The sequence below is a fragment of the Macaca fascicularis genome, chromosome 4 (assembly GCF_037993035.2).
Source record: "Macaca fascicularis isolate 582-1 chromosome 4, T2T-MFA8v1.1".
Classification (NCBI taxonomy): Eukaryota; Metazoa; Chordata; class Mammalia; order Primates; family Cercopithecidae; genus Macaca; species Macaca fascicularis.
The window spans coordinates 132,670,119-132,693,253 of NC_088378.1; the positions used below are offsets into that span (position 1 = coordinate 132,670,119).

At 39.6% G+C, this 23,135-nt stretch overlaps 1 protein-coding gene across 1 annotated transcript in view; it reads right to left on the reverse strand.

The window, feature by feature from the left end:
* DNAH8 (dynein axonemal heavy chain 8) overlaps window positions 1-23,135 on the reverse strand; it is a 314,891-nt gene that overhangs the window by 84,380 nt on the left and 207,376 nt on the right. The window contains exons 71-79 of the mRNA XM_065544087.2: window positions 22,336-22,463; window positions 21,351-21,522; window positions 19,325-19,480; window positions 15,580-15,735; window positions 13,334-13,516; window positions 9,692-9,797; window positions 7,189-7,441; window positions 6,427-6,617; window positions 367-488 (exon numbers count right to left, since the gene is read on the reverse strand). Of these exons, the coding sequence (XP_065400159.1) occupies window positions 367-488; window positions 6,427-6,617; window positions 7,189-7,441; window positions 9,692-9,797; window positions 13,334-13,516; window positions 15,580-15,735; window positions 19,325-19,480; window positions 21,351-21,522; window positions 22,336-22,463 (1,467 nt within the window). The remainder of the gene's footprint in view (window positions 1-366; window positions 489-6,426; window positions 6,618-7,188; window positions 7,442-9,691; window positions 9,798-13,333; window positions 13,517-15,579; window positions 15,736-19,324; window positions 19,481-21,350; window positions 21,523-22,335; window positions 22,464-23,135) is intronic.

Below are 23,135 nucleotides of genomic sequence, written 5' to 3' on the forward strand. Positions count from 1 at the left end.
ATTTGACTCACATTCAAATCTGCACAAATCACTTATATAGGCAGAAGTTACAGTGTAAAAGCACGAGTCGTCTACAATAAAACGGTCCATCTACTGGTTCTGATTCCAGCAGCAACTCAAACAGGCATATAAAAATGGCCCATGCCCACCACACAGGAGGAAAACAGTTGCCTGTAACTATGAAGAGGTTAACCCTGAGGTCCATCTGTCCAAGATCTCTCCCAGACAGCCACAGAGCCTCAGATCCAAAGTACTTGGTTGACTTTTTTGGGTGAAGGAATTGCTGCCAGGAAGCCCCAGTTTAAGTGGCCCAGGTATGCTTGGGTTTGCAGATCTGCACTTTCAACCAGCCCTTTATTGTATTACCTGGTTCATAATTTCTGCAAATTGTGGAAGTTTACTCAGCTCCACAAGATTCAGCCACGTCATGTCAAGGATCCAGCGATAGGGCTTGGGAGGGCAGGCTTTCAGGTCCAGAGCTGCTCCTCCTGGGGAAGAGCGTCAGGCGGGTTGAAACGCGTGAGCCTGTACTTCATTTTTAGAAATGAACTCTCCAAATAATAAAAGCAAGATAGCCACATGACTGAAAATATGGGAAAATTGGAAAATAATAATATTGCAGAAAATGTGGAGGCTTTTTGGTACATTTCCTTCAAGTCTTAGTGTTTTATTTACTGATTTATACCATCTTATAAGGTACAAATAACAACTCTGTCATTTTTCCCTGCAAGGAATTTTTCTCAAGTGATTATATTTGTTTGCTTTTTATTTTTTAACGATCTAAAATTTATAATTTGATATCAATGAATATGTTGATCTTTTCATGCGTGGGTTTTAAATATCACTTCTTAGTCATTACTCCTCCAGAAGCTTGCCATTAAACACTACTTGTTACCAGGTCAAACAGAGAGATAAACAGATGGATGGGTTAGGGTTAGGGTTAAGGTCAGGGTTAGGGTTAGGGTTAGGGTTAAGGTTAGGGTTAGGGTTAGGGAAGGAGGGTGGGAGAAAGGGAGGCTAGGGATAAAAAGAGGGAAGGAAGTGAAGGAGGAAATGATATAATAGATCTATGGGTTTTTTAGTGGATGACTAATATTTAAATCATTTATCCATTCACTGATGGAACAAATATTTATTGAGCACCCTCTAGGTATTTGGCATGTTCCAGACACTGGGGGATATAGCAGAGAAAAGCCCACCAGACCCTGGTTTCACAGAGCTTGAGTCCGGTGGAGCATGAGTTATAGCATTAATCATATTCTGAAGCAAATCTCAGGTCAAACGGGCATACCCAGCATTTTCCAATGAAATATATGATGATAGTTACAATTTCAAAATTTCTCTATTGCATGTCTTTGGTAACATATCATAATAATTCCAGCTCCACTGTTGTTTAATTCAGATGTATGCAAAACAGTGATTCTTGAACTTTTAAATCTTATCGTCTTCCTTAAGAACTCATCATTCCTTCCAGTTCACAAATCAACTCATGGACCAAAAAAGGAGGGTGGGGGAACTACAGGTCTTTGCTCTCCCCATCTAGCATCGTCCTGAGTAGCTGTATGAACTAAAGTACTTTTTTCATGTAAATCCATTTCCTCCACCACAGGGGACTTGGGAATCTGTGGCTCTGAGTGCAACAATACTTTTAGAACAACGTGTAAACCTTCTTCTCACCGTCGGCCCCTCTGCAACCTGGAGACAGAGCTGGTCTCACTAGAGCACCATTACTGCTACTGTAGGAGTCACTGGTGCGAGAAGCAGCCACTAGAGAGAGCCACCTGCAGCCCTGGCACAGAGACAAACTCACCCCTTTTCTTCTTGGTTGTTTCCAAAGAAATGTTTTTATGTAATCCTGAGCTTTAGAGACACCAGGAGAAGAAATCTAAGCTATCTTTGTGTTTCCAAACATATTAGAACAATGACGGCCCTTCCTATTCCCCAAAATATCCTGGCTCTGCCACGTAAGAGCTGCACAAACTTGAACAACAAAAAAAAAAAAACATGAATCCCTCTCAGTTTCCTCATCTGCCACATGGATGTCTGATAGAATCTACCAGATTGGCTGCTGCGAAGGTTAAATACAATAATGTACCTAGAACAGTATAGAATAATAATAAGAGCTATGTAATCATTAGCTGTTGTTCTGACATTCTCTCTCTCTCTCTCTCTCTATCTCTCTCTCTCTTTCTCTCTTTTTCTTTCCCCGCTTGGAAGGCCCAGGTCCAGTCCAGTTTGGAAGGCAAGAAAAGACCCCCTAAGGTGTCTTTTTGTACACAGTCTATGACAAAAGAAAGATAATATCTTTCTAAAATAACCAGGCAGGGAAGAAAGGTAAATCCATTGCTCTATAATGCAGGATTGCGCCTGGTATCCATTTCATTTTTCAAAGTGTTCTGACATTTTTGGTTGAAGAAGAAAGTCAAAGTCACCTTGCAAATATTGCAGAAAGAAAGTAGTAATTGAAACAAACAAACTGAAAAACCTGTCACTCTTGGGAAATCAAACATTTCTGCTACGATAAATAACTCCTCCACTCTCCCCCTTAAGTATTGAGTTCAAAATGATTTTTTTAAAGTATCTATGATCTAAGGATCATGTTTGTTAACTTTGTAAAAAAACATTAAAAACAAAGTCATACCATCTTTTAAGGAATAATTCAGTCAAAATGTAAGCCAGTTCAAAACTAAAACAAATTTTACGTTTTGTTTAAAAACTCTTTTATTGCTGAGCTAATTGTACTGCTGTCAATCAACCTATCATACAATCCCAAATTAATCTTCTTAAAGCACTGTTCTGTTCATGCCACATCCCTGCTCATAAAACATTCAATGGCTCCCTATTGCCAACTAAATTAAATCCAAACTCCTCTCCCTGACTCTCCTGGCCCTATACAATATAGTTCTCCCTGACTCCAATTTTATGAAATGGGGTCACAAATGTGCTAACACCACAACCCATGTGTTCAGCCTTCTTTATTTTTCTGTAACAAATCTAATCCTCCCTGACGAATTCCCTCCCCACTGTGTTGCCGCATTTCTCAGTCTCCTCTGATTTACCCACCCTCTTTCAAATAACCCAGTCTCTTTCAGGGTAGCTCTGGTCTGGTTGGTTGGTAGGTGGGAGAGGTGAGACGGGGTGGGATTATGTCATGGTGGGAAGCATGCCTCAGGTCTGCAGGCTGCCCTCCAGGATTTCCATGCCTCAGGTGCAGGCTGGGTCCCTGTACTGTATCCTCTGAGCTACGACAAATGCTATCTGTCGGGGCCCTGGGCTGCAATCACTGCCCCAGCTCCTGGCATTGGTACTTTGTCTGCAGGTACAAAGTTTTCTTTCTCTAAAACTTTTTTGTTTGACCTCCAGTCTCAGCTGCGTGCCAGCCCTCTCAACCCCTGAATGTCGCCACATTCCTACTTGCCAAACCTCAGGCTCGCCCATCCAGCTACTCCCCTGCTTCCATGGTGGGTGTGACACTGGGCAGAATGCAGGGTCATCTCCTATCTGAGAGTTTCTCTGGCCCTCTCCCCTTCTCACCTCCCTCAGGAGGCAAGGAAGAGATGAGGATCTTTGCACCTGACCTCCTCTTTCTACCTCTAACCTCCTTTTTCCTTCCCAGCATCCATTGTGGACCCAGGCACCAGGTGTCTCACTTTTTCCTATGTCATATGTGCCTCCTTCTCAGGGGTCACATTAGCAGATGGCATTCAGGAAGCAAAGCCAGCTCACCGGTAAGGAAAGATTCAAAAGTATGCTTCTCCTCCCCTCGTATTGCACAGTATCTTTGTCCATTCAGCCACTATCCCAAAATACCATAGGCTGGGTGGCTTAGAAACAACAGAAATGTTTATTTCTCACAGCTCTGGAGGCTGGAGAGTCCAAGATCAAGACCCTGGAGAATTCAGTGTCTGGTGAGGGCCCATTTCCTGGTGCATAGATGGCTCCTTTCACGGTGTCCTGACATGGTGGGAGGGGGAGTGAGCTCCCTCGGGCCTCTTTCATAAAGGCACTAATCAAGCTATTCTCATGTCTCAGCCTCCTGAGTAACTGGGATTACAAGTGCCCGCCACCACGCCCAGCTGATTTTTGTATTTTTAGTAGAGACGGGGTTTCACCTTGTTAACCAGGATGGTCTCGATCTCCTGACCTTGTGATCTGCCTGCCTCGGCCTCCCAAAGTGCTGGGATTACAGGCGTGAGCCACCGCACCCAGCCTAGGTTATCTTTTCTAATTTTTTTCTGGATAGCTCAAATTTCACATGTCTGTAGTCGTCAGAGCTGGTCACAAACTGTTTCCCCGCCTTTCAAACACACGAGGAATTGCACTCTGCTCTTTTTGAAGTGAGATGTGGCTGCATATCTGGCTTTGGCTAACGAAATAGGAGCGTAAGTGACATGTGTCACTTGTGGGGTGACTTTTAAGAGCCAGTGCACAGTCTGCCACATCCTTGCCCTTCTGCCGTAGTAGTTTTGGAAGCAATGTGGATTTCTGAGTGACTAGAACAGCATGTTGGAGAGGTAACATGAATGTAGTTCATGAATGTAGGTAACATGAATGTAGTACACCCTGGTTGTGTTAAGTCACTGAAATTTTGGGATTATTTTTATGGCAGCAAAATCTGGCCTATTCTGACTACATAGGCCCTAAAATCACATCCAGAAATCCCCCACACCAACCCTCCTCAAACCAGCTTCTCTTCCAACCAACCAGACCAGAAATCTCTGCATAGACCGGAAATCGTAGACTCATTTCTGCCTGCTCTCTTGGCTCTTCTATGCATCGGTTTTTGCCACTTTACCTCCCTAATCTCTCATACCCTTGTCTCCCTATATATTCCCATTGCCTTTACCCTAGGTTGGGAATGTATTCCTGCAGTTGGGAAGATTGAAAGAGACTCCTTTGAACCTCTTTTCTTTGATCCTTACACATGTGCCAAGTTCACCTCCCTAAATGACCATAATGATCACATCACCACCTTACACAACTCCCTGTTTCTTACCAGATCAAGAAAATGCTTCCTATGGGAACCCAGGGTCTCCGCAGTATGTCACCAGTTTATATGTCCAGCTCTATTTCTCAGTATGCCTCCATATCCACCTTTCATTTCAACAAAACCAGACTGATTCTTACAACTTAGATGTTCTCCACTCATTCCCTTTTTCATGCTGCTCCATTTCAGCATGGAATGTTTTCCTCTTTTCTACCTCTTCAGGGTCCACCTCAAATGCCACTTTCTTTTTGGGGTGTGGGGAGCCAGAAAATAATTGGTTAAATCATATATAAAGAGCCAAACACACAAGAAAAAGATGGAAGCATTTTGCCATGTACCGAATAGTTCCCCAACTCATGACTTAACCCACAAAGGTATATTTTCTAAGAAACTGTTTTTGATTTCACCAACCACATGTAATCGCTCCCTCCTTTTAGACTCAACACTTTGTTTCTTAGCTCTCTTACAGCACTTAGGTGATTCTGCCTTACTTTGTAGTGATTTTTAAATTATCTTTATCTCCATTTTGAGGCTATTATTTCTTTTCAAGCAGTATCTGGTTTATTCTTACATCCCCAAAGCTAGCGTGGTGGGTTTACATAGCATGAGCTCAGTAAATACTTGTGTAACTAAATTGAAATGAAAATTCCATTCTTTTGTCTTCTTAATTAGACCTTTAACATGGAGATATGCAATGAATAGGATTAACTTCAAATATGAAACACAAGTGAGCCTTTTCTTGCAGTCTGAAAAACCATCATACCCCCTTGCTGAGGGAATGGCTCTCTTGCTAAAGAAAGCCATCACCAGTATCACTTTTCCTCACTTGAGCAATCGATTCTCCCAGGCATGGTCAGCAGTGAATAAACTGAATGTAGTTATATCAATAACTACAAAAATATCAATATTCAGTTGAGTTGGCACAGACCTGAATCTTAAGTAACCAGGGCAAGATGAATGAAAAACAGAAAAGAGATATTAAAAAATAAAACTTCATTACACTTTAATTAGAACATCATTTCCCGGCCGGGCGCGGTGGCTCAAGCCTGTAATCCCAGCACTTTGGGAGGCCGAGACGGGTGGATCACGAGGTCAGGAGATCGAGACCATCCTGGCTAACACAGTGAAACCCCATCTCTACTAAAAAAAATACAAAAAACTAGCCGGGCGAGGTGGCGGGCGCCTGTAGTCCCAGCTACTCAGGAGGCTGAGGCAGGAGAATGGCGTAAACCTGGGAGGTGGAGCTTGCAGTGAGCTGAGATCCGGCCACTGCACCCCAGCCTGGGCGACAGAGCAAGACTCCATCTCAAAAAAAAAAAAAAAAAAAAAAAAAAGAACATCATTTCCCTACTGGATCACAGAAATGGGTTTATGGTATATCAAAGAGCATATCAAAAGCAACATCCTCCACACACCACATCTTATCCCACACACTTTACCTTTAATGAGAGCTTGAAACTCTCTGTGCTTAACTGTCCCTCTCTGAAGGTCAATTTTTAAGGTCATGAGAAGTACAAACAGGAATTTGTGGTTTTCATATAGACCTCTGACAGAGTATATAAAAACTTCATATGTCAGGAACTCAATAATATTTGTAATTCTCTTTTGAGGTAGTGGTGACTTTTCAGATCTGAAATACATTTAAGAATCAAAGAAGCAAAGGGCAATTTGCTTTTTAAAAATACTTTTAAACTCAGGGTTACACATGAAGGTTTGTTACATAGGTAAACCTAATTCATGGGGGTTTGTTGCACAGATTACTTCATCACCCAAGTATTAAGCCTAGTACCCATTAGTTATTTTTCTTGATCCTCTCCCTCCTCCCACCCTCCATCCCCTAATAGGCCGCAGTGTCCGTTGTTCCCCTCTATGTGCCCATGTGGTATCATCATTTAGCTCCCACTTATAAGTGACAGCATGTAGTATTTTGTTTTCCCTTCCTGTGTTAGTTTGCTAGGGATAATGGCCTTCAGCTCCATCCATGTTTCCGCAAAGGACATGAGTTCATTCTTTTTTATGGCTACTTAGTATCCCATGTTGTGTATGTACCATCTTTTCTTTATCCACTTTACTGTTGATGGGCATTTAGGTTGATTCCGTGTCTTTGCTATTGTGAATAGTGAAAAAGCAATTTCTAAAACAGTAGAAATACAAGCCAGCTTTGAAGTTACCACTTGTGGATGAAGGTAGTGAGGACTCACCTGGCCATGGACTGGTCAAATAACTTCAAGAACTGGGCCAGTGACGTCTGATACATGATGTTGACCATGCTCATCTCCGTGATGAGGAAGTAGAGGATGCTTCCGCGGGTGGCTGCGGGCCGGAACTCCTCCTGAGCCGCGTTGATCTTGATCTCAGTTTCTGCAGCCACATGCAACTTTTCACTTACCTCAGCTGCTGTCTGCTTGGTAGTTCGAAGTACACCAATGAGAGATTCGTCATCTACCAGTGAGCCTAAAATTCAAAACGGGAAAACTGTAGTACACAGATGGGAAAGTTGCAAGGCAAGATACATCTCTTCTGAAAAAAAAAATACTGTTAGCTTTCAACTTGATGTCTCCAAAGTCAGGAAGACCACTGGTACAGTAGAATCTTAAGACACCAAAAAGCTTCTAGACCAACTACCATCCAATGCCTGAAGCCTTCTAAACATTCCCACTGACAGACTATCCCCCACTCTGCCTAAACATCTGCAAAAAGCAAAAGACCCATTTGATTGGGTCTTCACACATCTCAAGACAATGATCATGTCTCCAGTGGTCTTTGCTGTTCCCCATGTGATAGGCTTCACCCCCATTGTCATCTTGGTGGCTCTCCTCAAGTGTCACAGCTTGTCCACCCCACTTGTCTCAGGGTGTGAGCTAACCTGAACACTTCACACATGGGCTGTCGTGCTGGTAGTTGAATGGTACACTCTTTCCTCACGCTGCTTTAGTAGAACAGTCGTTGCTATAGAAAACTCTAATCCCTCTGTCTCTAACAAGAGTAAATTGGGGTATAGTGAAAATATCTCACCAGGAAGAGAAACTCGAATTTTATTTTTAGTTTTGCCTTTCATTATTGTTTTTTTATTATTATTATACTTTAAGTTCTGGGGTACATGTGCAGAACGTGCAGGTTGGATACATAGGTATACATGGGCCATGTTAATTTGCTGTACCCATCAACGCGTCATCTACATTAGGTATTTCTCCTAATGCTATCCCTCCCCCCAGCCCCTACCCCTGACAAGCCCCCGTGTGTGATGTTCCCCTCCCTGTGTCCAAGTGTTCTTATTGTTCAACTCCCACTTATGAGAACATGCAGTGCTTGGTTTTCTATTCTTATGTTACTTTGCTGAGAATGATGGTTTCCAGCTTCATCCATGTCCCTACAAAGGATATGAACTCATCCTTTTTTAAATTATTGTTTTTAATAGAAATAGTAGATGCTTATGACAATGAATTTGGTTTTAAAATTAAAATCTAAGGAAAGACACCTTGGATGTACTGAGCTAACAAACCCCATATCTGCAAACGGCAGCACTCTGGCCTACCCTAGAGGTCTGGACGGCAGGCGAGTGCTGCAGGAAGGGCTGTGTTACTCTGATGGGCATGCTGTCTAATGTGGAAGTCCAACTTGGGATTAACCCCAAGGAAAGAGGTCTTGATCCAGCACACTCTTGGCTAGACTAGGGGAGCAGCCCCCAGTTCTGCTTGCTATATTTTTAATGCCCAGGGGTATCCCAAATGGCTGGGAGGAGTCACTGGACCAAAAGACAGACAGCTTCACTAGCAGGAGCAGTACAAGTAGGCAGATAAAAGGACTTTTCACTGAGCTCACCATAAAGGTACAGTATTTCTGGAGGGTCGGACTTGTTTAAATAACATCCCGGAATTAAGGTGCAGTTGGGAAGTATTCATTCACTTCTAATAAGGTAGTAGAATTCAGGTTGCTGTGATTTGCCTGCTACAGAACAATATAATGTTTGTTGATTTTATTGGATAAAATTTTCTTTTTATATATTGCAGAGAGATTTCATCCTCAAATTGAGGTGTGACATGATGATTTGGCTACCCAGAGGAGAAACTGTCTTTCCCATCTAAAGTGGGAGATCAAGCCAAGTAGAGGGTAAGCTGGGCATTTGGTACCCAAGTTCCTCTGACGCAGATTACATGTGTCATAACTCATTGCAGTAACTGCATTTCAATGCCAAATGAAATAATCAATCTAAAAAACAAATAGAGTGAGTTTCGCCATGTTGGCCAGGCTGGTCTCAAACTCCTGACCTCAGGTGATCCACCTGCCTTGGTCCCCCAAAGTGCTGGGATTACAGGCATGAGCCACTGCACCTGGCTTGGGAGACAGAGCGAGACTCTGTCTCAAAAGAAAAAAAAATAGATTGAGCACATTAGTTTCTTTGGGGCAAGCAAATTAACCTATAATGAGTTACCTAGCTCTATCAGGAGCCCTTATTTTTCTCAGGAGAAGGCAATTATATAAAGAAAATTGTGTTATTCTCAGATGCTCGGTCTCTATTTGCTAATTTAAAAATCAGATTCTCTGCCGTCCCTCTTTAATGTCTAGATGGAAATTGCCTTGCTTGTTTTTGCATTGACAACATGACTATTTCCTAACATCTATAGTCATGAGGGCATTGAAAACAGTGTAAATGAAATCCTTATTCAGAATCTGTTATTTCATTACTTCTTAATAACACAATACCTTTTGTAGCACTTAATTTATAGAGGAGGTTATCTTCAAGTTCTTTCATCTTCCGCTTATTAAAAGTAACATCCTCCAAAAGTTTAACCCTCTCAGACTCTAACTCCTGTCATTAAAAAACAAAAAATAACATTGGAACTATAATTACCAGTTATTATAGCAAATGCAACTCACTAGTATTTATTAACCATGTTTAAAGTTTAAACCAAAGTACCTTTTGAATGGCAGAAGAAATTACTATCATTAGTCAAATCTATCTATCCATATTTTTGTTTCTGTGGAAATTTTTTTTTAAATTATGCCCACTGTCATTAAGGTTCCACAGCACTTATACTGGCAGACACCAGACAATTCTGCTAAATAATTTTACCCAATTACCCCAAGCTCTCTTGCCAGCTTGAAGTTTAAAAATAGCATGTCCCGTTCTCTTGGCCCTGTTCCCACACTGCTTCGGTAAGAAATGCTGTCTTTATTCGCAGTCAGAACAAGTAGAAACAAAAAGGCACTAACACGAAGAAACCAAGGGGCTACCCAGATTAAATATGAGCTCTTGGCCTGGTTCCTATGGGAGCACCAGGTACCTGGTTTGGCACAGCCAGTTGCCAATACAAACCCATTTTCCATTTTATTTGTATCTCCTTCTACAGAGGGCAAACTTGAATGTTTACAGGGTATTTTTTTCTTACATAAAATGATATATTTTTAAAATTATATTTTGAAAAAATTTCAAGCATTCAAAAAAGTTGCAAGCCTAATACAAGGAACTTTCATACAGCCTTCACCTAGATTCACCAAATCACATTTTGCTTTATCGCTATATCTCTATAGAAAACATAATATTGTCATTATTGTTATTATTATTACTATTACTGCTGAATCACTCTTGGATGTCATGTCCCTTTACCCCTAAACACTTTAGCAAATCTCTGAAGAACCAGGTCACTCTTACATAAGCATAGTCCAATATTCAAATTCAGGAAATTTAACACTGAGAGCGATGTGTCAGTATCACTGATACTCTCACTAAACGTAGAGTCTACATTGAAATCATCGCAATAATATTCCTCATAACATTTTTTTCTGACTTTATACAGAATCACATGTTGCATGTAGAATTATGTTAAAAGAAGGCGTTTTAAAACTTCTTATTTGGGAAGGTTTCTGGGAAAACTGCTTCAGAAATTTCATCATTTTCAGAAAGTCTTCCTGAACCAGTCAATCAAAAGTCATGGCACAGTCTTTATCTGCACATCTAATATAGTTTGTTTTGTTTTTTTGGTTTTTTTGTGTGTGTGTGTGTTTTGTTTCTTTATTTGTTTGTTTGAGATGGTCTCCCTCTGACGCCCACGCTAAAATGCAGTGGTGTCATCTCGGCTCACTGCAACCTCCGCCTCCCGGATTCAAGCGATTCTCCTGCCTCAGCCTCCTGAGTAGCTGGGACTACAGGCGTGCACCACCACACCCGGCTAATTTTTGTATTTTTAGTAGAGACGGGGTTTCACCATGTTGGCCAGGCTGGTCTCAAACTCTTGACCTCAGGTAATCCACCTGCCTCAGCCTCCCAAAGTGCTAGGAATACAGAGGTGAGCCACCATGCTTGGCCTCTAATATAGTTTGTATCACAATCTATCAGTAGATTATTTCCCTCCAACTACGGTTTATGCATCTAGAAGACAGATACGTAAACTTTCCTATTCATCTTTGTATTATTGACAGTACTTAACTTGAGGCTTTGTAGAGAAGAAACTCAACCCAATAAATATTTGCCAAATTGAAATGTGCTGAATTTAGTCCAATTTCTTTATTTTACATTTGGAAAAGCCGAGGACCCAGAAATATGAACTCTGAATAACAAGGGTATTAGGCCGGTCTCTGCCAGTAACCAGCTGTATGTTATAAAAGCCTAATACCCTTGTCCTCCAACTCCAAGACTAGTGTTATTGGCATTGTACTTACAGGGTGGCAGGATTTGACGGGGCGATGAAGAGCATTGCTCTATTTGCAGGGAAATAACCAGTTAGTCATTTTCATTAAAATGGTCACCCCTGGGTGGCAGTGTAGGAATACATGGACAAAATGAAATCATATTAGCTTCCTTTTCTGGATATCAGATATCATAGCACAGTGGACTCTAGCTCAACTTCATAGCAGGACCTGTAAAACTTATCTAGGAGGCTTGGGAGGCTGCAAAGTCCCTGTGCTGTTATAGATGAGGACCCTTATTTTCTTTGGTCTCCATTTGCTCATCTGTAAAAATGTGGGTGTAATAGGAGGATTGTTAGGAGGGTTAAATATAATGTTTAGATTACCCTCCTGCATATTAAATGTGCACTTTTTTTCTCCAGCAAGGTTGCTATTAGCACTTCTCTTGAAGAGGAAGCTAGGGAATGAGAAGAGCGGGTGTGGGGAGCCCTGAGGACCTTTGGTCAGTGGAGTTGCTTGGAACTATAATTCCAAGCAGGGGGGATCTAGACCAGCGAGGAATCATCTCAAAATAAACCCACAGCACCAATTAGACCACAAGGGACTAATCGTCAACAGTTAACAGCATGGGATCCTGAGAGGCGATGGCAACAGTGAATTGCCGGGCCAGGGCCATCTCTGCCTGGCTGTGGAAGAGGAACAAGTTCCCTTCCTGGACTGCATAAGCCCCAGGTTTATTGGAAACTAAGACCAAACAACTAAAGAGAGTCAAAGCTAGGACTGTGCCCTTTTCACTCCACCAGACCAGCCACCTTTCAAGGGCCTGTCCCTTGGTGAGCTGTCCACGAGCCAGGCATGATGCTGCCTTTCACTGAGTCTATTTCTTTGGTGTCTGTGTCATTTCTCTCTCCCTTCTTGGATGTCTTTCCTGCGTCTGAGACCCTGGATTCCCATCTCCTCTTTTCCTTCCTCTGCCTGTTTTCCTCCCTCGTCCTTCTGTTTCTCTCCCATCCACTTCATGCCTCGCTGCTCTTATTATTTCTAACCTTGCCTTGCCTTGAATCTTTCATTCTAAAATTAATTACTTTCTCATATTTTATGCAAATGTACTTTATAATGCAGATATATAACATTATATTTTTATGCAATTATATTTTATGCATAAAACTTAATGTTTTCTGAGCGTCAACTTAAAAATTAGTTTAATCTTGTATCAGTCTCTTAAAATCTTCCAGTCCTAAGTTGTTCTTCGTTTTATTAGAACCCTCAGTTAGACTTAATTTCCCTGCTTTAGTGCAAATTTCATTTAATTGAAAATAAAGGTATGGCTCCCTATATCATTAGATTATTGGACTGCAGTAGTTGAAACTACTACAGTGGAAATAAGAGCCATTCAGAGCAATTTCTTTTTCTCTCAATCATTGTTTTATTGATGTTTTCAGGTGTCCCCAAGACAAGGACTATAGATAGTTAGTACACCTAGAAGTTTCAAGAAGAAGTAGAAAGAGGGGTGTGTGTGTGTGTGTGTGTGTTTGAGGCTGGATGAGAAGATGAGTTACATGATTCCTTGACAGGAATTAAGGCTGCAAAAGAAATATTTATGTTAACAAGGATAAATATGTTTTTAAATTTTTTTCTTTTTCACATATTTAGCAATTTCTCAATACATTTTAGGCATTTATTATAAGCAGAAATTCTTTACCTTGAGAGAGAGATTACCTGTTTCTCTGTTAGAATTACTCTCCTTAGTAACTGATTCTCAAGTCCTTTCATTGTAACAGTGAAATCAATGACTGATGTTTTAGCGTTAATCTCTGGGGTAAAGGCAGGGTTTGGTAACTTTGTAGTAATGTAAAGTTTAAACGTATCCATGATATCACATTCCTTATCACCGACTTTCACCTACATAAATTCACATATAAAATTAAAAACAGCTTAAAGGACAGGGAAAGGAACTTGGGTTCAATTTAGAAAAGAATTTACCTGTCAGTGCTGTGAAACTTGAATAAATTGGGAAGGAAAGTTAAAAAATTTTAATCACTAATCTTAAATAATAAAGCCTATTCAATTTAGAATAACTTAGAATTGTACTCCTGCCTGGCGATGTTTTTAGCAATGATCCCAAGCAAATCAAATGAAAAAGTTATCCAAAGCAAATGGTGAATAAAGGAAAACTTAGACATATCTAAGATTTGACTTGAACACCTTAGCCAGTACTTATCACTCCCATCAGTTTTTTGTAGTACGGGAGCTGCTACTTTTTCCCCCGGTTAAGAAAATTGTTTCCTACTGTGAAAATTTGCTGTGTTTATAGAAAATTTTATTTTTTTAATTTTACAGGTATATCTGAAGCATATTTGATAACAGAAAAAGTTAATGTAATTTTCAAAGAAAAAATGCCAACTTTTTTCAAAAAGGTAACATTTATCTTAAACACTGCTATTTGCAGCATGTTGAAAAAACAATTGGTTTTTGCTATCTAAAAATCAGGTGGCAATCACAGAATTTTTAAATGACTTAAATCTCTGGTTAATCTCAATTCTGCATGTGACTGAAAACATCACTAAGGCCACCATCACATTCTAAGGCATTATGCCTTCACACTGCAGATAAAAATCTAGGATCTTTTAAAAGACCTTCAGGAATGGAGAGTCTACAACCTCCTTTGGCATATTAAATATGCCATATAAGATAAGCCAGACACAGATAAACACTGTATGATCTCACATGTGAAATCTAAAAAAGTCAAACTCACAGAAGCCGAGAATAGAACAGTGGTTGCCAGCGGAGTAGGGGATGGGAGAAATGGGGAGATGTTGGTCAAAGGGTACAAACTTTCCGTTATAAAATGAACAAGTTTCAGGTATCTAAGGTATAGCATGTGTGGTGATGGATGTGTTAAATTAATTTGATTGTGGTAATCATTGTACAATGTATATGTATACCAAATTACCACATTGTACAGTTTAAATATATATGATCTTTACTTGTGGATTAAACATTTTTTAAATGCAGTTCAAAATTGTCGATGAGTCCATAATATCCAAGCAAGTCACCAAAATTTTGCTCTTAGCTTCTTTTTATGAAAAAGAGAAATTCTACCCTCTAATCTCATAGAATATGATGCTAACCTTCAGAACACTAACTGGGCTTTATTTATTTTTCCCCTATAAACTCATAAAGGCTTAAGTATATATTGGATGCTCCATAAACTTTGCTGAATGAATTTTTTAAAATGTGGCCTATGAAAGATTTCACATTATGAAGAAAATTTTCTGAATAAATCTGTCTTTGTTTAATGAGAAAATATTCATTTTTTACGTATTCACTGATATTCATGAAATTAAGTTGTCCAAAGTGAAAAACACCCAATCAGAAATGCTGTTATAAAACCGAAGCCTAAAGGTAGAGAATGGCATGAATTAAAAATGAAACACTTATACATACTGAAAACAATTCATCACCAACAATTGAGAACAATATTCCATAGCTTCCAACAAAGTCAATGAACTTAGACTGAAAATAAAGAGATAAATCACCAAATCAATGTGTATAGTCTTTATTAAAATGTCATTTCCTCCAGGGAAGAAATCTAGGTTATTTTGTAAAAATGTATACATATAAGACTTGCAAAACCAATATCAAGAGTTGCTTAAACATATATATATATATTGTGTTGCACTAACATATTAAGACCAGACAATGTGTTTCCTTAATGTTATTTAGTTTCAGCTAAATGACTACTCTTATCAAAATAATGCCCCCACCTCAGCAATTTTTATATGCTATAAAAAATAAAAGGAAACACTGAAGTGCAGTTTGGAAATAGTTTATTTCCAATGTACCAAATACTACTGCCTAAAGGAAATTGCATTTGCTGCTATGCTCAAAAAGATAAGTAGATGTCACCATTGTTCTTTTCTTTCCTTCTCTTTCTTAATTTTTTTTTTTTTAACAAAGCTCACCTTGAAAGTGGTGCCAGATTTAATAAAATTCTTTTCTAATACATTATCCAAGGCTGGATCCAGCTCTTCACGAATGTCCTCAATGAGAAGGGGTCGGCCCAAGGAAAGGCTGTCCTCCAAGTGTGTGCGAAAATATTTATGGTTCAGAGATGTCACCTAAACAGAAAGAACTCATTGGTCTATCAGTGTTACAAAGAATGTGCCCATCGCTACGGGAAACCAAGAGATTTTTTGGACAGTAACCAAGAATTTTAAGGGCAATACAGGAAGACTTACTTAAAAAAATTAAAGTAACACACAAAAATTAATTTCTAACACTTGGTGAGTCATGATTTTGTTGAATGGGGTCTGGGTGTGTAATGGGGTCTCTCTGATCAAAAGAGGAGGATCAAGGGGCATTGCTCAGATGGAATGTCAGAGTTCTGCTCCTGACAGACGGAAGAGAATAGTCAAGGATTAACCCTTTCAAACTCACATAGCTATAATCCCTCAGAGAAAGCAAAGCAACTTGCATATCTGGATATTCATTTATTTTCTCAGGACCCCTAGAAAATGGGTAAGTGATAAAAAGTAAACATAAGAATGTCAGAGCCGGGTGCGGTGGCTCAAGCCTGTAATCCCAGCACTTTGGGAGGCCAAAACGGGCGGATCACGAGGTCAGGAGATCGAGACCATGCTGGCTAATAGAGTGAAACCCTGTCTCTACTAAAAAATACAAAAAACTAGCCAGGCAAGGTGGGCGCCTATAGTCCCAGCTACTCGGGAGGCTGAGGCAGGAGAATGACGTAAACCCGGGAAGCGGAGCTTTCAGTGAGCTGAGATCCGGTCACTGCACTCCAGCCTGGGTGACAGAGCAAGACTCCGTCTCAAAAAAAAAAAAAAAAAAAAAGAACGTCAGAAATGATACATTGAGTCGCATCACGGGTCTATCCATGTATTCTGTCTCCTACTGGGAAGAATTTAACACTTTCCATAAGTCAACCTAAAAGACTATACATTGACTTTATATATGCTTACATTTTTTAAACTACAATTCTGAATTCCTGGTTGGGTCCTCCGTGTTTAGTTTAATGCGTTTGTTATTAGTTAAAATAGACACACTGTACTGGTTGGTCTCTGCATGAGCCAATTGGATTTGAACCCTTATGTTGCCTAGGATCCCTCCCCCTGCCTTACTGTGAAGATTCCCAAAGGCTCATTTCTCAACTCGTTGTATCCTATCTTCTGAATTCAACTAATGTCTTATGCTATTGTGGGTGCAGACCATAAGACGCAAGGAAGAACCCACTGGGACAACAGGTAATTAGGAGAACCGAATTAAATATGTATCTCTCAATTACTATGATAAAAAGAAGATATGAAATATAAAACTTAAATCAGCCTACTTTTGTTCTGTTTTGATTAAAAAGGAAATAACTAAAAAGAAATTCTGCACATGAAGGAAGTTGTTTCCCTGGATGAATAGCTTTCTTTATACAAATAATGTGCTGTAAAGACCTTCCTATAAGTTAATAAGGTAAAAGAACCTAAACAAAGAGCTTTGATGAACTTAATAAACAAGGTGAAGAAAAGCACCAGTAAGACTAAATTTGCTTATATCCTGCTTTATTTCTCAAGGGGTAAATTCTATTTTTGTGATTTCTTTCCCAAGTAAGGAGATAATTATCTTCAATCACCTTCAATGTCTTTTATAAACTTGAAATAATGTTTTGGAATCCTCATTTCAGGTTTATTTCATTTGATTTTTCTTGTGAAACACTATATATGTGGTAACTACCACCAGAGCCTGGTTCACCTGCACAGAGACAGGTATTGAGTCTTTACAAGATGACCAGTGAATTCCTGATAGCGAGGCTTAGTAAATACACTCTCTTTCCACAAGTCAGAGCTGTAGGTCCTGGAGATGGTATTGAAGGTAGGCTTGGCAAACAAAGCTGCCAAGGTTGACCACAGCCCTGGGCATATAAACCATGCTTTGTGTTTCATTTGCATGTGTTTGTACATGTGCTTATCTACATAAGAAAATAATGTTGTCTGAGTAAAAAGAATACAATTCAGTCTATTTCCATCCCAGCAGTGGATGATTTTTAAAATAAGAAAGTGTCTCGGGCATATTTCTGTTCCTTCCGCAAGAAGGTTCCTGGGACTGGGTTGCATCAGAAAGGACATTAGTGAAGACTTATCAGTGAATGTAATCCTGAAATGGAGAGATAAAGCTATGATCAGAAAAAAAGAGCAGCATTCATGGCCAAGCAACACAGGAGCATGTACTGAGCTAAGGAGGTCCAGGCAAGGTTCCAAGAATAAGAGGAGCAGGGAGATTGAAAGCCAGCAGAGCCAAGGGGAATGGGGCCAGGCACAAGTTATAGTTGACCTGGCTGCAGAAACTAAGAAGTGTTCTAGTATACCACATTTGTGCACCCTTGAAAATGTGGCCCCTAAGAAGCTTCGTGGAAATGGACACTATTTCTTTTAACTCTTCTCTTCAATTTACATTGCCTGGACCATGCTAGGATTTCCCTGGGTTTTCTTAGTAAACATAGACTGATGTATTATGTTCTGGAGTATTGAGGAGGTGGGGTATTTAGGTGTGCTTCCCAGCACTGGGCTGTATCCACTTGCATGAGAAGCACTGATCTCAGGAGGAAATCTTTCAGTATTTCACCACTAAATATGATGTTTGTTATGGCTTTTTGGAAAAAGAAACTCTTTACCTAATTAAGGAAGATCCCTCCCAGTTTGCTGGAAATTTGATCATGAATGGGCATTGAATTTTACCAAGTGCTTTTTTTTTCATATTCATCAAGATGACCACATTATTTTCTTGGTTCTTTTTTTCTATAATGATGACACACTTTGATAAATTCACTTAAATTCAATAAATATCAGAATTTCTACTCAAAAAGAGCAGTGCAGAACATGTAAAGATGAATAAAACTTGGCCAACAATGAGTTCATGGTACAGCAGAAATAAAAGATAAATGTGCAAAGAACAATAACTTAAGTCAGATTCTAAGTCCACAACAGAAGTGCAAACAAGACATTGTGAGGATTCAGGACAGGCTATATTGTGCTGGGGACACAGAAAAGTCGTGATAGAGGTAGTGGTGGATGTGGACTTTGAAGAATGGCTGAGATTTTTATCTGGGATGTAAGTGGAGGGTGGAGAAAGACATTTTGGTTAGTAGAAATAGTATAAGCAAAAATATGGGGGCAGGAGGTTTAGAACTCTGGGAACAGTGTCTAGGAAACACTGAATATCCCACATCGGTAGTTGAATTAAAATATCAATAGTAACAGAATCCCTAAGGGTGTCAGGAATGTTGGAATCCTGCCCTTGTCTACCCCCGCCTTAAAATTAACACCTTATTAGATGCAAGCACCAAAGCCGGACTCAGTAAGCTATGTAGTACCCAGAGCCTGAGCAAGGTTGGCATGAATGGTCTTGAACTGAGGGATCACAATATTCTATTTGCCACTTTCCTATAGGACCAAACCCAAGGCCCGGAACAAAAGCCACATTCAATATTAGCAAAAGCAATGGAGTCAGGGAAATGTATAAGGAGAGTACAAAAGAGAGAAAAGAATCAGAGCTGTTGCCCCAAATTGCTATTAGAAAACTCAAGAGTGTGAATTAGCAAACATTTGTCATGGAGATGACAACTTTATGACTGCAGATTCAATTGAAATTTTGAAAAGTTTCATGATTTCAAGATTATTTTCCCCTGCACCAAATGCTACATACCTGCAAATCATTTTCTTTTTCCTTTGATTTAATCCAAGTTTTGCCTTGAGTTTGTGGGTCTATGAGGAGTGGGTATCTGGTGGCCTTTGTCACAATAATGCCATTCTGAATTGAGAGATCATCTCCTGGTAATCCCTGTAGCCCCCACTCACCAATCTGAACAACAGAAAATGGATATCACCATTCAAAGGAGAACAGGAATGCCCTCATTAGTAATTAAAAGTACCATAAAGTAAAATAATTTAAAATATGGACATTATTTTCCTTCGAGACTAAGAAACTTGTACTTTTAAAAAAGCAAACTTGTAAATGTGAACCAAATAACATTCACATAAAAAAAACACAAAAAACAAATTTATAATCTAATGAATCCCTTCTTTAATCACCCAAAATAAGGTTTATCCTTTTGCATTGTATTTTCATACTTAGGGGAATCATAGTAAGTTGACTGCATATTGAACCTGATTTGAGGTTAATGGAGATAGTGAATATAATGAGATGTCAGAGAAGAAGATAAGTCCCAAGCAATTAGCCCCTGATAGCTTCCCCTTCCGGCCCTTTGGTTCTGCCTGCATGATGTACGGGTGATTGCATAGCTGGAGATAAATTAGATGAGTTATTATATTACCAGGAGCTCATCAATGACACTTTTGTGAATATTTCCTTCTCCAAATTTAGAGCAGATTGCCAGCCTCCCGCCACATGATCAATAAAATCACCAAGTCAGGCGCAGTGGTTCATGCCTATAATCCCAGCATTTTGGGAGGCTGGGAGGGTCACTTGAGCCCAGGAATTTGAGGCTGCAGTGAGCCATGATCACACCACTGCACTTCACTCTGGGCTACAGAGCAAGACTTTGGCTCTAAAAAAATAAAATAAAATAAAATAATCGGAGATCCAATGAGCCAATCAGCCTCCACCTTTGTTAAATTATCCCAGGACCCCCAAAGGCCATAATTAATAAAGAATATTCTGGCCCATGTTGCTTCACCAGTGCCCAATGCATCTACAACACATAATCTATTCCCTGTAAGGGTGAATTCAACAATGTTTGAATTGGAAAAGATTAGTTTTTAACTTTTAAATACAGATAACATGAAATTAATAGCTTGGCATCCCCTAAGGAAACAGCAACTGGAGAGCAGATTTGCAAATCAAAAAAGCAACTCATGAATACAAATTGCCTGGAAAGCATTTATTACCACAGAAGCTCTGCAAGATATACTGGAAATTGACAGTGGCATCAGATTCCCAGCAAGGAAGGTTAGTATGAAAGGCCTTGCTATTACTTAGGGTCACCAGAACACGCTATTGTGTTATGTTATTAGACACTAAAAAAGATAGCAAATAAGGAAAATAAGGTTAATACCAGCACAGATCATGCCTACATTTGCCTAAAATGTTTGAAAGAGAGTATGACTTCACAGGAGTGGTGTAAATAATGAAGAGGTATAAGAAGGGCCCAGTATTAGCAAGCCTATATCTCTCAAATGATCTTTTAGTTCATAGCAATGCAATTGGTCTTAATTTGGAAGCAAGATTACTTAAAACACCAAGAAATGTTTATACCACAAAGAAAATTATTTAAAAAAAACCTCTTAAGCACTTTCAAATCAATCTTTCTAGTTAAAGAAAAAGTTTAATGAATCTGGGTTTCCTCTTTTTTTTTTTTTTTTTTTTTTTTTGAGATGGAGTTTCTCTCTTGTTGCCCAGGCTGGAGTGCAATGGCGTGATCTCGGAACCTCTGCCTCCCCGGTTACAGTGATTCTCCTGCCTCAGCCTCCTGAGTAGCTGGGATTACAGGCACGCGCCGTCACGCCCAGCTCACTTTTGTATTTTTAGTAGAGACGGGGTTTCACCATGTTGGTCAGGCTGGTCTTGAACTCCTGACCTCATGATCTGCCCTCCTCGGCCTCCCAAAGTGCTGGGATTACAGGCATGAGACACTGCACGCAGCCGGGTTTCTTAGTAAGTAAGAAATAAAGTGAGATTGAAATTCAAATAATATTGGGAAAGTAAAACTTACGGTTGGAGGATCCACCAACATTGAAATAAGATTCAGGTTTTCTGTGAAAGGAATTCTCCGTGCTCTCAACTCCATTTCCCATTGATCTTTAAGCAAATAGTTCCTAAATATCTGATTGAAAGGACCAAGGTAGGAAAGGAATCCCGTGCACAGCAGAATATCACCTACAAGTCTGTGAAGAAAAAACACACAGCCCCCTCCCCAAAGTGAGTCACCTGACATGTTTTAAGCTCTTTCGCTAAGTTGTTTGAGAGGTCACAGTTTTGCTCTGTTACTGGGGGAAATCCTTCTTTGCCCCTGCTTAATGCTTGGTAGCCAGGTATGGAAAAGACCATGCAAAGTGGAGCCCAAAACCCAAAAGTGGGTGGGAGTAGCCACATGTGGGATGGTCAGGAAGCAAGAAAGAAGGCTTCCTCCCAAAGCCTACAGGTCGTGAGCCTTGGTACTGCGCGGAAAGCATCTTCCCCCATCCTGTCCCTTGGTCTTGTTCAGATTTCAATCTTGTGTTAAGCCATGTTTTCTTTCCCCTCCCTTTTTATTTATTTGTTTGTTTGTTTGTTTATTGCCATCTTCTTGCTCCTCTCTCATTGCGCTCTCTTTTAAGTTTTCTAAGGACACCAATTGACACCAGCAAAAGACAGCCTTGCATTTACAACAAACCATTGATCCACACTTCCAAAATCATTGAGGTGAAGCATAGAGAACTGGAGTGAGCATCTAGATGGCCCTGGCAAATCCAAATAATATCAAAAGCACTCTCATACTGAACCACAGCTGAGATGTAAAATATTTCACAAAATCTTCTTCACCCTCTATAGTATTTCACCTAGAGTGCATGATTTAAGTTGTAAGCACTGTCATAGATGACAGGATTCAGACATGAACACATGGAAATGAAGGAGAAAAGCATTTCACCGTGGAAATGGACTTTATGTTCTCTAATGTCACAAAGAAAGAGTGACTGTGAAGAGACCCAGATTCGCACCTATTAATCTGAGCTTTGAATTCTTTACTTTGCTGGGTCCATCGGATTTTTTCTCCACTCAGCCCATCGATGAGAGTGGAGGCGGCCTGCATCTTTTTCCGGCACATATCAGCATCATTAAGCAAATCCTGCAGCCATAATGGGAGAATGTCTCAAAAACACTTTTCTAAGTGCTTAACACAAACATCCATTATATTCACACATAAAAATACACGAGGGAATTTCTTAATTTGCAAAATAATATAACCTAAAAATACAGTGTGCATGAAACTTCACATATTAAATTTTGATCATTCATAATATAGTGATTTTACCTTACGAAATTTCAAGGAAAGCAATTTTGTAAGACAGAATCCAAATCACATAATTTATCTTTTAGTCAGATAAATTAAAATAGTATTTCTATTGAACATTTTCAAAACAGAATCAAATCAATAAGATTTGCCCTTTCGACGTCTTGGATGCAGTAATAATCCTGAGTTCTTTGCCATTTACAAAGTATTTTCTCCTGGAAAAATCCCAGACAACAGTAGCATGCAGCAGCTGGCTTGGACCAACTCATAAGAGCCAACTGTTAAATTTTTAGAGTATTTGTGAGCTGGTGCTAAACACAGCCTTTATTAAAAATTAAACTATGTAAGCTTACAATTTAAAAATTATATTAAAAGCAAAAGTAATAAATAACAAAAGCTTACTTCCTAATCATTTAAATGTTAATATTATCTATGCTCTTGACGTTAAGGCTGTTGTATCTGGATGGTGGAAATAGTATGCAATGGTGTACTGCCATGCACCTTTTC